The sequence below is a fragment of the Neltuma alba genome, unplaced genomic scaffold (genome assembly GCF_004799145.2).
Source record: "Neltuma alba isolate B1F8T4 unplaced genomic scaffold, ASM479914v2 tig00011497_pilon, whole genome shotgun sequence".
NCBI lineage: Eukaryota > Viridiplantae > Streptophyta > Magnoliopsida > Fabales > Fabaceae > Neltuma > Neltuma alba.
In genome coordinates this window covers 420,189-434,611 of record NW_021636165.1, presented here as the reverse complement: position 1 = coordinate 434,611, position 14,423 = coordinate 420,189, and the positions used below count along the sequence as shown (strand labels likewise).

General features: G+C 34.4%; 1 protein-coding gene and 1 long non-coding RNA gene across 2 annotated transcripts; both read right to left on the bottom strand.

Annotated features, from left to right (window-relative positions):
- Nucleotides 1-10,542: 10,542 nt before the first annotated feature.
- On the bottom strand, nt 10,543-12,714 carry LOC114714291 (uncharacterized). The gene is made up of 4 exons (XR_003737431.1): nt 12,667-12,714; nt 11,841-11,916; nt 11,390-11,509; nt 10,543-10,971 (listed from the first exon to the last, which is right to left on the bottom strand). It is a non-coding gene; the product is annotated as an uncharacterized LOC114714291 (long non-coding RNA).
- A 20-nt stretch (nt 12,715-12,734) lies between these two features.
- LOC114714271 (mitogen-activated protein kinase kinase kinase 3) lies at nt 12,735-13,699 on the bottom strand (the record flags this gene model as incomplete). The annotated part of the gene is made up of 4 exons (XM_028899000.1): nt 12,735-12,827; nt 12,906-12,968; nt 13,456-13,531; nt 13,671-13,699. Coding segments are annotated over 4 exons (261 nt in total), but the record flags the coding sequence as incomplete, so codon positions are not given.
- Nucleotides 13,700-14,423: the final 724 nt, after the last annotated feature.

The following is a 14,423-nucleotide window of genomic DNA, read 5'->3' as shown; positions in this document are numbered from 1 at the left end:
GCGAGCAGAGAAAGAGGCGAGCTTCCTCTGATGAAGGCGCGAGCAAAGCGAGAAGAACCCCAGTCCAAAGTGTCGGCCAGCACTGCAGAGGGTATTTTTAGGTCAGCCGTTGCCTTCAATTATTAGAGCCAGAAGCGAAAATTTCTTGCTTCTGGTGAAACCATGGTTTCACCGATGGAAACCATGGTTTTAGCCTGGACCACGTTTCGGATTATATGCCTGCCTGTTTGGATGATTTCATGTGCAAACCATGGTTTCAGCTTCCAAACCATGGTTTGCTTTGTCATCCAAACAGGGCCTAAACCTCTATACCCTCCACTACCAAACAACCCTATCACTGTTACTAAACATGCCACAAGTGATGGATGCACCATCATGTCCAAAGTCCCCTCGAAACTTTTGCTTTTGACAACTTTAATGAATGCCTGTGTCACAGAAAGCACCAACCCAAACACAGCTGCACAGCGGCAACTGTGCTTATGAACCCGATCACATATTTCTTCTTTTCTGATGACACTTCACTGTCGGATTTTGCAGAAGAATCAGTTTGAAGAACGAGGAGGATGGAGGAGATTGTTAAGAGTAAAATAGAGTTTATGATATAGGGCGTGAATTTCTGTGAGTTGAGGAAGAAGGAGAAGAAGGCATTCAAGGCTAATTTTGATGAGCAGGTAAGAGAATATGTAGAAACAGGAAGGCTAGATAGACCCATAGCGCATAAGAAGAAATCTACAAAATATTAATATTAAATCTAAATTATTTATTTTTTAAGGCTTATGATTTTGGAAAAAGGAAAAAAGAGAACCCAAACCCTTCCATGTCCCCCGGCAAACACTGGGTATTGACTCCCATGGATGATCAAAATGGGAAATTACTAAAGTAGACAACAGTAACATCTGCACAATGATCCATATGCCCTTCTACCAAAAAATTGTCATGTCACAAAACCCACGCCACCATACCCCACCTTCCATCAAATTGTTTAGGATTAAGGAAAAATTACAATAAGGTTCCACTTAAAGGAATTAAATACAAAAAAGTTCTTTAAAATATCAAATTATTCTCAACTTTCAAGAGACCTCATTGTAATAAATTTTATTTGTTTAATTATCAAATTGCCTTTATTTTTTTTTTTTATAGTTTGCATTGATAAATGAAAGAGTAGTCGTTGACAATTTAAAGTATAAGATTAACAACTATCGTGACAAGTATGGACAACACATTTTCTCAGCATATTACAAAATGTAATGCATAAGTTGTTAATAACTACCACGATGGTTGTTAATCCTTATATCTTAAGTTGTGAACGATTGCTGTTTTAGTTGTCAATGCAAACTTTAAAAAAAATGGCAATTTGGTAGTATTTTTTCTCAAGTTTTAATTGTGAAAATCACTTACTACACAGTCTCATGGGAAGTCTGAAATATCTTAGCACTTTGTATTGATTTGTAGTATGCTTTTAATGAGCTAACTATGTCATCCCTTTTTTTGCTTTTGTTCAGGCTTCTTTGATTTTGTCTAGCTTGTCTAACTCTTTTTAAATATAAAATAAAAATTATGATATAGTCGCTATAGAAAAAATGTTAACTTATTTATTAAAATTTTATAACATATATACAAATTGATACGTATTTGTTGGTTTAATCATTAAGATTTTTGTTTTAATATGGAAAATATATTTTGTTTATTTTAATATATAACTGTTGGTTCGAATAAATATAAATTTAAAATCTGATTTATGATATGGAGAATATATTTTTATTTATTTTAATATCATTAGAGATTGAGGTATGAGCTAAGAGTGAGTGAAAGATTAAAAGTAAAATTTAAAGAGGATGAGTGTGTAAAGTATTAGGGATTTAGGTTAGAGTTAAGAAAAAAATATAAATTCAGAAAAAAATTATTATTGGTCGGGTTAAACGGGCTGGCCTTTTTATTTTTGAGTTTTACAGGACTGGTTCTTTTAAGTCCAAATTTTCTTTAAAGATCCTAAATTACAAACCCGACCCTCAACTTAAACAGGTTTAAAAGGATCGGCCCGACGGCTCACCCGTTTTCACGGTTCTAATTTGGTGAGGATTTGAAATGGCTCGTTGAATTGGTGAAATGGAAGTTGTGCTAGATGGTGTGTGAGAGAGAGAACATAGCTGCCTGAGCTATTTATCGTGAGATATTGATCTCTCCTATCATTGTCAGTAGAGTTTACATTGCCGCCGATGGGAAGATGGAAGGAGAATAGGGGAGAGTGTGGTTTTATGTTTTTCCCCTTATTTTTCCATTAAAAATTACCAAAAAAAAATCATTTCTCCTCGTAACTGTCAAATAGTTGAGATATCATGAAACAGAATAAGGGATGTAATCTAACCAGGGACAAATTTATATTTACATATTCATATTTTTAGATTTTGGTCTTTCTAAATAATTATATTTTTTGAGATCCTCTCCAATGAGTATCATTTGTCTAGGTGCTTCCCTCTAATTTTCCCAATAAATTAGTTGTACAATAATTCTTAATCATTCACAAAAATGCTGATCATATACATTTTTTTTAAAAATATTTTTATAGGAATTGATTCAGACGTTTTTGGATACAACCTTACCTCTTCTCTCCACACATCTCCTCAATGTAAATAAACACCAAAGTTGATATTTGATGCAGTTATAGAAAATCATACTTTCAGAACTGGAAAAACAGCCAAGCCCGCCAGGACGAGCTATTTAGGCACTAAAAATGTCAAGGCTGGGCTTGTAATTTTTCTCCCAAATTGAAAACAGGTCTAACCGAGCTGGCAAACCCACCTAACAACCACGTGTCAAATGCTCTCATCCCAGTCAATCTCTTATCCCCCGACTTGTAGACACCCACTTCGCCTCTCTCCTTACTCAACACTTCTGCCTCGTTTGGTACAATGGAAGCGTTTTTTATGGAAGTGGAAGTGGAAATGGAAATAGAAATGAAAATAGAAGTGGAAGTGAGATTAAAAATGTGTTTGGTGTGACCATAGAAGTAGAATTTAAATTTTAATTAAAATAATATTAATAATATGAAAATACTAAAATGTCTTTGCTGAAAAAAATCACTCTCTTCCTCGCAAGGAAAAGAAATCCATGTTTGAAAAGAAGCACGCCGTCGGAGGAAACTATTCAGGAATTAGAACTGTTGTGATAGGATTCTTTCAATTGCAAATCTGATCAAACCACTTTCCTATAGCAATTAATCCACTCAAAACACCCATATCTTGAAGAAGTTAGCTTTGCTTCTTCTCATACTCCACATACCGCTTCCTACAATCCAGCTACGCTGCTATCAATGGCGGCCATTAACACAGGATTTAAACAAGAAATCTTCCAGAAAATTAGCATAAGAACCAAAAAAAAAAATATTGCAAAGAAGATGGTTGCAGCTATCAAAGTCAAGAACGAAAATCATAGGGAAAAAATAATAGCAAAAATCTGACAAGAAAATACTTCCATTGTGGCAGCATCGAATCAAAGAACCACCTCTGTTAGAAATGAAAATGGGCTGCGGATTGTAACAGAGATTTCAGCTTAAAAAAAAAATACAAAGTACTATCGTCTCTGGAGAAGAAGACTCGCAGATCTGGAGAAATCTCTCCCTCTCGATGGTAGAAACCATACTCTTTGGAGAGACCCGAATGTTGATCTCTCTCTGTTGTCGTTGATGGAAGAAATAGATGAAGAGGATGAAACATTGTGAGCAGCCAAAATGAAAATCGAAGGTTGAAACCGCCGCAATCATACATCATCATCGTCGCCACGCCAACCTTGCCTCGTCTTCATCGTCCTCGCGAGGTCAGCGTTGTCAAAGGTGGAGGAGCAAGCGAGAAGGGAGAAGATGAGATCGAAGGGGATGCCGGAGGGGGGACATCGTCAATGATGGAGATGGACGCCGGAGGAGGATGGCGTCAGGTTTGACGGAAAAGGGATGGGCAAATTGGTCAATTGATAAAACAACTGAAGGGTGGTACAGTGGTCAGAAAATCTCACTTCCATGGAACCCATCTCAGTTCCCCGGTCTAGCTAAGGAACCGAGTTCCATCAAATTTGATGGAACTGACTTCCACCAGGAACCCACTTCACGCATACCAAATGCTTAAAATAATGGGTTCCACTTCCTTCCCTCCAGTTCCCTGCTACCAAACGGGGCATTCATATTCACAACTCACGCTTCACTTCATGCCTCATCTCTCTACTAAAAACTATGACAAACCCAGCTTATACCTCCTTTTTCTCCTTCACTTGAGTTTTTGCTCCTTTAGAGACTTCTCTCAACTACAGAATCAAGGAATTCTCCTCCTTCAAGACGCCACAATGTGGTCCCCCAATCATTCATTAATCAGAACTCCTTAATGCCAGGAATGAAGCCTGGATGGGATCAAGAAATGGGTTCGGATAAATTTCTGTCATCTTGAAAAGTTCAAATGACCTAGGTCGGGGATGGTTAGAATAGGGTCATGGAATAGCGATTCAACACTTGGTGGAGCTCGGAAGCAGAGATGAGGCCATTCTTGTCCTGATCGTGGAGGTCAAAGGCGTCATGAAGCTCCACGGAGATGCTGACGACAGAGTTGGAGTGACATAAGTTGGCAAACTCGGATAGGTTGATGAAATTATGGCTGTGAAAATGGCTCAGGAGGGGGGGGGGGGAGAGGATTAAAGATTAATTGAAGCAGAGGATTGAAGTTGAATGATATGTGAAAATGGCTGAACAGAGAGAGAGAGAAGAAGGGTGAGAGAGATGATATGTGAAGAGCATTTGGACAAGCGTATGCTAGATGGGACCCATAAAGAAAAGGTAACGAACCTCTGGGAGAATTAACGAAGATAACATATTTTTTCCCTTTTGAAATATTCATGTGTATCTTTATACACAATATTTTATTATAGTACATGGTATTATTTTTAGATATTATAATGACTAAATTTGTCCCTTTAATTTTTTTTTTTTAAAACTAGATTCCTCTCTAACCGTGTTAAACACACAATATCATTGATCTTTCTTTGCGAACTATTAAATATACACGTGTGCGCGCAATGTCAATGACAATGACAACTTCAAACTTTGAAGGGGGAAAAAAGTGTGTATATTAACACTAATTGGAATGAATCAGATCATTTACCAATAATGAAGAAAATGATACGACAAATTCATTAATGCAAATGTCTACCAGCAATTTTCTTTCTTTCTGTTTTTTTAATACATCTACAAGCAATTTTCTACGTGCGACTGCCCTTAAAAAGCCATTTTTGAGTGAACTGTTTCATCATTTCATGCGCTGTCGGATTAATCAAGCCAATGTAATTTTTGGTGAAATTTGTCATTAAAGAATCTTTCATCCTGCGTGGAGCTGCTCTTCTTCATGCTTTGAAGGTGATAAATTGAGGTTTCTTTTGTGTGTGAGCGCATAATATGTTGAGAACAATTCATATGAATAAAATTGAGACAACTAATGTTAATCATCTTTTCTAGAAGTAAAAAAAAATGTTAATAATCTTTTCTAGAAGGAAGAAAGTAACGTATTATTATTAACAGGCATTAATTTTAATAGAAAGTATTTCAAAGATCTTGAGCTCCACGACGCTTAAAATAATGCGGGTGATGAAGGAAAAACCCATCAATCTCAACTCTCTAGGAAATTCTTATTCCAGCACTGTTCAAAAATAATTTTCCATTGACTTGGCCCCCACGTTGAATATCGGCGGAGCTCAGCATCCCACTGGAGAACAGCTTTGAACCCCGTTTTGGCATCTGAATAATATCAATTTATTTAATTTTTTTTCATACAACATAGTCCTTGGAGTTTGGATTGACACAACTCCAAGTTTCTTCTATTTAATGTATTGATTCATTTGTCAAACAAAACCACTGGTACTTAATATAAGAACTAGTTTAACTTTTAATTTGGTCCATTTCAGTTTATTTTGTATCTCATATTTATCTTTTTTTTCCTGAAGTAGTCATTGTAATAATTGCACATATTAAAAATTTCATCAAATGGTATATGATTAGCAAAGGCATTTTAGGAAAGACAACACCCATTTATTATAAATAACTAATTTAACTAACTTTTTTAATCTATTTAAATTAGTCAACTAGCTCTTATATTAAAAACTAGAAGAAATAGTACTGATGTAAAGGTTTAAGGCATTAGAGGAAAAGGAAGACACTTCTAGAATCAAGCTCAAACAACCCACTCGATGAACTTGCCATTTTATAGCAATGAAGCTCAATGTATGTCAACACATAACTTCCCTTCTCCTTTCAATCTTCTAAGCTCCCCACTCCCAAGCAGCCCTATCACTGTTACCAAACATGCCACAACTGATGGATACACCATCATGTCCAAAAGGCCCTTGAAACTTTTGCATTTCACGACTTTGCTGAATGCAAGCTGTGTCAGAGAAAACATCAATCCACACACAGCTGCACAGCGGCAACTGTGCCTGTGAACCCAATCACATACTTCTTATTTTCTGATGAACTTCACCGTTGGATTCTGCAGAAGAATCAGTCTGAAGAACGAGGAAGAAGGAGAAGCCATTGAAGGCTAGTTTTGATGTGCAAATCAGAGAATATGTGGAAACAGGAAAGTCAAAGCAGAAGGTTGCTTATCACTACTGTTTGATTGGCTCCACAAATTACCATTACCCCAATTAGGAATTGTTTCGATTGCTCCTTCTGATACTTGAAAAGAAAAGGAATGAAAATATTAATTCATGAGAATACAAGTTCATCTGAAAGTGTCAAAACAACGGAATAAGAAGACGTGTGTCAGACCCAAAAAACAAAAGAAAAGTAGACGTGTGAATATGGAGCAAGTTTTTTGCCGGGTGATTCTTATTTCTGAATAGGAAGAGAGAGCAAATTTATGGACACTATTAACAGACCTATTCCTATTTTGGGAAGCTTCACTTGATCTTGAGCTTCTCCCATGGCAAATTTGAACAAGGTTCAGAAGAGAGAAGGCGTAGAAATTAATGGCTCTTGCGGTAATACTACACTTTGTCATTTTTTATACTTGAAATTCCTGAGAAGTTCAAACGGTTTTCATTTAAGTTATATTATTTGACCAGTAATTAAGACGAAAAGGAGTTCCTGACGATGAAGCCAAAAAGCCATTTTATCGTTTAAAAAATTAAAATGTTCTTATATGATACATTGAGTGCCATCACTATTAGTATATATATGCTAGCGATACATCTCATGACAATCATCTTGAATCTAGTTTTGCGTAATTGATTTGCCTCTTTGGTGGGATCAAGGACAGGTCATTAAATAGCGAGAATATATTAACATCCATTTTTTAATGTTTATTTACTTTATAAGGCCAACCTATTTGTGAATAATTTTGCTTTGTTTACCGCTTCTTGGAGTCAAAGAAAGAATACTAAATAAATTAGTTGAATATATATATATATATAATGGAAGGTGAGGAGAAGTCAGTTGTATATTTAATTTATTGGGAAAATTAATCTTTTAGTCCTTAAGGGTTTTAAGTTATTTGTAACTCAGTCCTTAAACTTTAACTTGGTGCAACTCAGTTCCTATAGTTTTGATCCGGTTGTAACTCAATTCTTAAAGTTTGATTCCATGCAACTCAGTTAGTCACTTTAAAATTAGTCCCTATAGTTTAGAAAATAAAATTATGGAAAATTAATATTTTAATCTTCATAATATCATTCAATTTATAATTAGGTCCCACAGTTCATATCCTTTTCATCAACTCCCTGCACATTCAGTTTATGAATGGCGTTACTTGCTATAGTCTACCATAATCGCTAATTTTCTGCCATGTTAGCTCTATTGAAAGTGCTAGGGCTTGAATAGCAAAATTTCAAGGCCGATAATCGTCAAGGCTTGACATTGATAATGAGTTCCTTGCTCTTCTGTTTTATTTTTGTCATCTACGCTGGCTTCATGGTCTCTCTTTACCCTGTCTTTTTTTATTCTTTCTTACTGAAATCATATTCACAAAGTATTTAGCTTGTATTTTAACAACACAACTTCAACAAGGCAATATTTTTTCATGCATGATGGAAACAAGCAAAAGCTAAAGGATCCTCTGTTCGCCTCTGCCTTCGGCCCCAAAAACAAAGGCAATGAAAATATTAATAATATGGTAATAGCAATCCCCAGTTTGGACTATTGTTTTCCATAGATAACATGATGATGATATCTATCATTTTTTCTTTTTTTGTCTACTTATCAGTATGTGCATGTTTACAGCTGATTAAAACATTAAAATATTCGACAGAAAAAAATAATAATGGAAAAAAACCACATCACAGTAACCCAAAAAAAAAAAAATGTCTTTCACTTAAATAATCTTTCAATTCGCTCTAGAACACTATGCCAAAATTAATAATAGAAGGCGACCATATTTTGATGCTTCTCTCCTCTACACTTCATCACCGCTCATAGTTGAAATGCGAAGCTATCATTCTGAAGGAAAATCATGGAACCGACATTAAGCTGATTAATCATATTTGGTTTAACGACAATGAACATGGAAGTGACAATAATTATTTTGGCAAAAGTACTGCCAATTTCATGAGCGTACTTGATTCATACCTTTTATATAACAGAAGTATTTTTACCCCAAAATAAAAGGTATCGAACAGATTACACCGATTTTCTTCCATCTAAACCATAACAACTGGAGTAAAACATAAATCACACAAAGCTAACCTGCAATTTTCTTCGATAAGTCCATCCTCATATTTATTAGCACTGGACTTACGAACCACCTCGTTTAAGAGTGATGAAGGGGTGGCGGGTCTTGCCAAATCAGATTTTGACTTGCCATCTCATAAAAAATTAACGGATTTTAAAGAGTTATAAATAGTGAGAAGGAACACCATTCTCAGATTGAAAGGCAGGCAGTTAATTGAAAGGATATAAATTATGGGACCTGATTATAAATTGAATGATATTCTGGGGATTAAAATATTAATTTTTCCTAATTTTATGTTCTAAATTGTAGGGACTAATTTATAAATGGCTAAACTATCGGGATTGAATTGCATAGAATCAAACTTTAGGAATTGAGTACAACTAAGTCAAAACTATAAAGATTAAGCTGTATCGAGTTAAAGTCTAAGGATTGAGCTACAAATGACTTAAAACTCTAAGGACCAAAAGATTAATTTTTTTCTAATTTATTTTGTTATCAAGATGATTATTTAATATTATTGTCATCTCATATCATACTATATCAAATTATAATTACATGTAACTCTTTTTACATAAAAAATCTAATTGAACCACCAATAAAGCTAAATGAAGAGAATTTGGACGTAGAGTACTATATATGTTACTAAACTGTGGCCTTATTTGGCACGCAGACAACATATAATGAAAAAATCATTTTCACAACGAGAAATTTTTTTAAGATTAATAAATAAAAAAATATATAAATATTAGTATGCCCTCAAAGTATTAGGAGAGTCGATAGTGTGTGCATGTTGTTCTTAACTTCTTACTACCTCTAGTCCTCAATATAAAAACTCGTTTGACTTTTATTTTGATCATAAATATAAGACCTCAATCAGCTTTGTTTCTCATATTTATCTATTTTTTTCTAAGGCAGTCTTTATAATAATGGTAGTTCTAGTCAATACACTTGATTAGCAATGATATTTTAGAAAAGATAACATCTATTTATTACAAATAACTAACTTAACGAACTTTCTTAATTTAATCAAATTAGTTAACTAGCTCTTACATTAAGAACCAGAGGTAGTACTATATAATTAACTAATTTATAGCCCTATGCGATGTGTGGTTTGTTTAAAATGTATTATAAACTAGTAAAGTAATTTGATTAAATAGGATATAAAAATATTGTGAAATATAACTAATTGTGCTGAACACATTAGCAGTTAAGGCACGTCATCTATTTCTAAAGATAAGAAATTGGGATTCAGTAAAAACAGAGCAATGATAAGCTATTTTGAGAAGAATAATTCTTTAGCAATATCTGTTTTATATAATAACCACAAAAAACTAATAATTGCCAAAATCGTCTTCTTGAAATTGTCAGGTTCACAATCGCCAACTCTTTGGACTCCCGATCTGGACTCGCCGTCTTTTGTCTCTGTTCCCTGTGGCTAATATTTTGGAAGGATGATAACTATGTAGCAGAACTCCAAAGGTTTAGGTGTCCAAACAATTTTTTCAAAAATAAGTTATAAATAATAATTCAAAAACTTCTAAATGTGAGAGTTGAACTTGCAAACTATAATACTTAATAATTTCTGATTTACCACTTAATTGGACTTTCATACTTGGTAGTTATTTAAACCAATAGTACTTTAATTTTCATCAAAATTTCTTGAGACCGGACCGTTATCAGATTTAAATTTTGAAACTTAACTATTATTTTCCAAACAATGGAATGCCCAATATTCTTTTTTTTTTAAAAAAAAAAAATCTAGATTCCTCTTTTCTATATCTACAGTGTTAGACATGCAATATCATTTATCCCTCTTTGCCAGCAATGCTCCTATGCACAAAACAAATGAAGAGATAACCCTTAGATCTCATTTGGTATGAAGCATTGACAATGCAATATAAGAATTATGATTGGGATTGAGAAAATCTACTCAATCTCACCTATATAGATTTGTCTAATTACAAGTAACAAGCAATCTTCCATGCTAAGCATTCTTCTAATATATTTTCTCAATCTCAATTTCAATCCCATATTTTCAATACTTCGTATCAAACGAGACTTAAGCGGACATCATCAATCATTGAAACTTTCTTCCATCGGCTGGCTAGGTTGTTTGCGCTTTTACAAAGGGATGTTCTAGTAATGCTGCAGCAGATGGCCGCTGGGCCGGATTTCTTGCGAAGCAGAGTTCCAGAAAATCCTTACCATCTTGGCATAATCCTTCTGGTATGTCCGGATTTTCCTCTTTAAGACAAACTCTAAAGAACACCTGTTGCTGCTTAGTTAATGAATTTGTTTTAGTGAAATACTTAATTAACTAATAAATGCAAGCCCCATATATGTGATACGATGTCTCATATAATTCCACAATTATTTTGTTTCAAAAGTATACCCTAGTTTCTCACTTGCATTAACGCCAGATCTAAAGATTAGCTAGTTCTTTGAGTACATTATTATATGCTTTATTTATAGTCACACTGCTCTAAGATTAGATGTGTTATTTTTGTGTTGGGTAAAGCGAAAACAGATAGACTTTCTTTGATTAGAATATTTTATTGCTTCATTTGTTTAAGAAATATTTATAGCATAAAATAACAAAGCCTTAAATTCTTTGATTTTTATATGCACATTAAGAAGTCATATAATCTAATGCAATGTTATCTCTATATATAATGAAGTACAAAAGTGTTTACCGGTTCAAAACCAGACCAAGGATGCTTCCCTGAGAACATTTCAATCATTACGCAGCCCAAACTCCATATATCAGCAGCATAAGCTTCAAGCGAGCTCTTGTATTCTATTTTTTTAAGAACCTGTATGCATGAACAATTAAACAAGTCTATTAAGAAATACTTTGTGACGCATAATGTAGAGTACGTAAGTGTACACCTCTGGGGCTGCATAATATGGAGTTCCTAATACGGAGTGCGTGCCCGCAGATTCTGCTAACTATTCAACACAGAAAAGCCAATTGAGTTATTGTTGGCTGTTGGGACTATCATATCAATTCCAAGGGTATTTGAAAGGCCACAAATAACCACCAATACTATAGGTCACACATACTCGATCCTAAACATGTTCAAAAACCAGTGGCCCCGATTTTGTCATGTGAGTGCATGTCGAACATGATATCCAAGAACTTACATGCTTAGCCAAACCAAAGTCAACGAGCTTTAAGATGTTGTTAGAATCGACAAGCAGATTGTCTGGCTTTATGTCCCTATATAATAATACACATGAAAACAAGGAGAGAATGAGGGAGGGTTATAGAATATAAGAATGATATATATTTTGAAGAAACGTTCTGCAGAAGAAAATCTATCTTTTTTTTATATTTTATTACTTTCCATTTTTCCTTTCTTTAGTAAGTGGGTTGTTTAATCATTAGGTGTATTAAAATTGCTAACAGGTAGGTTTCTTTTTGTAATGATGGCAGAGCAAGTGGGTGATTAGTTCATAGAAAGGAAGGGGGGAGCAAGCGGCTGGTTTCTTCAAGAGAATTGGAAACCTCAACCTATAAATATGTGTGTACCTATTAGGATAGACTTGGATGGTAATGAAAATTGATTTTGCTATAGTTTAGCTATTCTCTATCCTCCTTAAGTTCTTCTTATTCCTCCTCCTTCTTATCTTATCTCTAGCTCCCTTCATTTCTCTGTCGAATCCCCCTCTTTAGTTTAGTCTCTCCTATCCCCCATCATCACTGTTCTGTTTTTCCTATCTCTTCCTCTTATGTTTTTATGAACCTCGCCCAACTTCCTCCTCTATTTGTATTAGAAGAAATGTGTGTCAGTGTTTTTGTCCTGGGGGAAATAAATTACTCAAGACCATCCCAACATATACTTATCATTTTGACAACCCTATTTTTAGTGTGATTTTGAAACATGAGTTAAAAATTAATTATCTTACAGGGTATATGTGTTATAATGTCCAGAAATCACACAATATTCCATACAAGTATAAAAATTACCTGTGAATTATTCTTTTGCTATGCAGGTAAACCAACCCGGAGAGAATTTGTGCAGTGAAATTTTGAATTAAAGGTTCACATAAAATACCTCGTTCTGATATATATTTCTTTAGTGAACCTGGTTTGATGTACTCCATGTATAAAGAAATGTGGTGTCCAGCCTAATTATGCATGAACCAAGTCATGAATTAATTGTGTATATCTTTCCTCCTCTGCTAATAAATCGGGAAAGTACTTACTATTTCATTGCCAAAATATTTCACAATATTGGGATGTTCCAGTTGGCTGAGAATTTTGATTTCCTGAAAACACAAATATATTTTAGCAATGTTTGATGCAGTGAAATGTATAATAAATCTATTGCAATAATAGGCAAATAATTTTCTTTCTCCATCTTTTAAATTAGCTAAAGGGTTTATTGACTTGCAATGACATCATAATCCCTGCAGTCTGGTTGAATTTAGAAATTATGTATAGCATAATTCGGATCCTTTGGTATTATAATGTTTATTAATTAATAGAAAAAGTAGTAGGAAGAGAATTTGGATTCTTTTTAAGATATCAAGTTTTTTAAGAGAAAAAATAATGAGAGGAATACGGAGTTTAATTACAATAAATGTTTAATTTATAACTCTACTCCATAATTTATTCTTAATTTTTTATATTATATTTTCACACACTAGAAATTAAAGCTTTGGCTCGACTTTCTGATTCTTCAATGACAAAATCGTCACTTGTAAAGGATCTTATGTGTGACAAAGAAATTTTAGTAATATGTATAAGCCATACCTTTCTTATAGATTCTCCATTTTCAAGTTTGAAAACATCTTTAAGTTCCTTGACTGCACATAATTTTTTGATTTCCCTGTCAGAAATGAAGAAGACGACATGGCTTTTATACTTCGAGCAAGTGTTTACTGCTGATTGACTAGGCTTCCAACATATATTTCTCATTAAGAAATTTAAAGTAAGACGATAAGATCCAAATTTTAGTTTACTCATACCTGTTATAGGCAACATAAACAGTCCCATATAATTTCTCCTTTTACCCATGTACTAAAATTGGCGGCATCAGAGGTTGAATTGGCATCATCGTCGTCGTCGTCTTCTTCCTCTACTGCACTTGAGACTCTGTCAAGAACGGAAAAGAAAACACATTGATGGCTGCGCAATTGTCCACATAATGCATTAATTATTGACTAAGAAATGATGAGATTAAGAAAAAAAAGATAAAAATACCTGGAAGGATCAACATGAACCGATACGAATCCACCATTCCCAGTAGGAGGATCCCATTTCGGCCTTTGGCTAAAATTTGAGGGAGAAGAGAATGATTGAGGGTCATCGTATTGTGTTGATCGACCAACTCATCAATGGTTAAAGAAACAGATCCAACTTCTGCAGCCCCAGCAGGATCCTCTGTTTCACACTGGCTAAAGTAGGTGGTCGAAGAGATTGAACGAGCACCATCATAATTCTGTTGATCAAACAACCCAGTGTTCAAAGAAGGGGCTTGGGCAGGGCTGATATTTTGTTCCAGTTCCGCGGCCTGCTTGATCATTGAAGCAACCATTATATTTCAGAACAAGTTCATAAATGCATGCATGTTCGTCAGTAAAGTATGTTTATGAATCAACTCTAAGTATTGTGTAGCTCAATGAAGTCAAAGCGTAAGGATTAATATATATTAACCAGAGTACAATTCCTCTTCACCAAAGCACAGCTCAGCAAAACCATGTAGGACAAAAATATTCGGT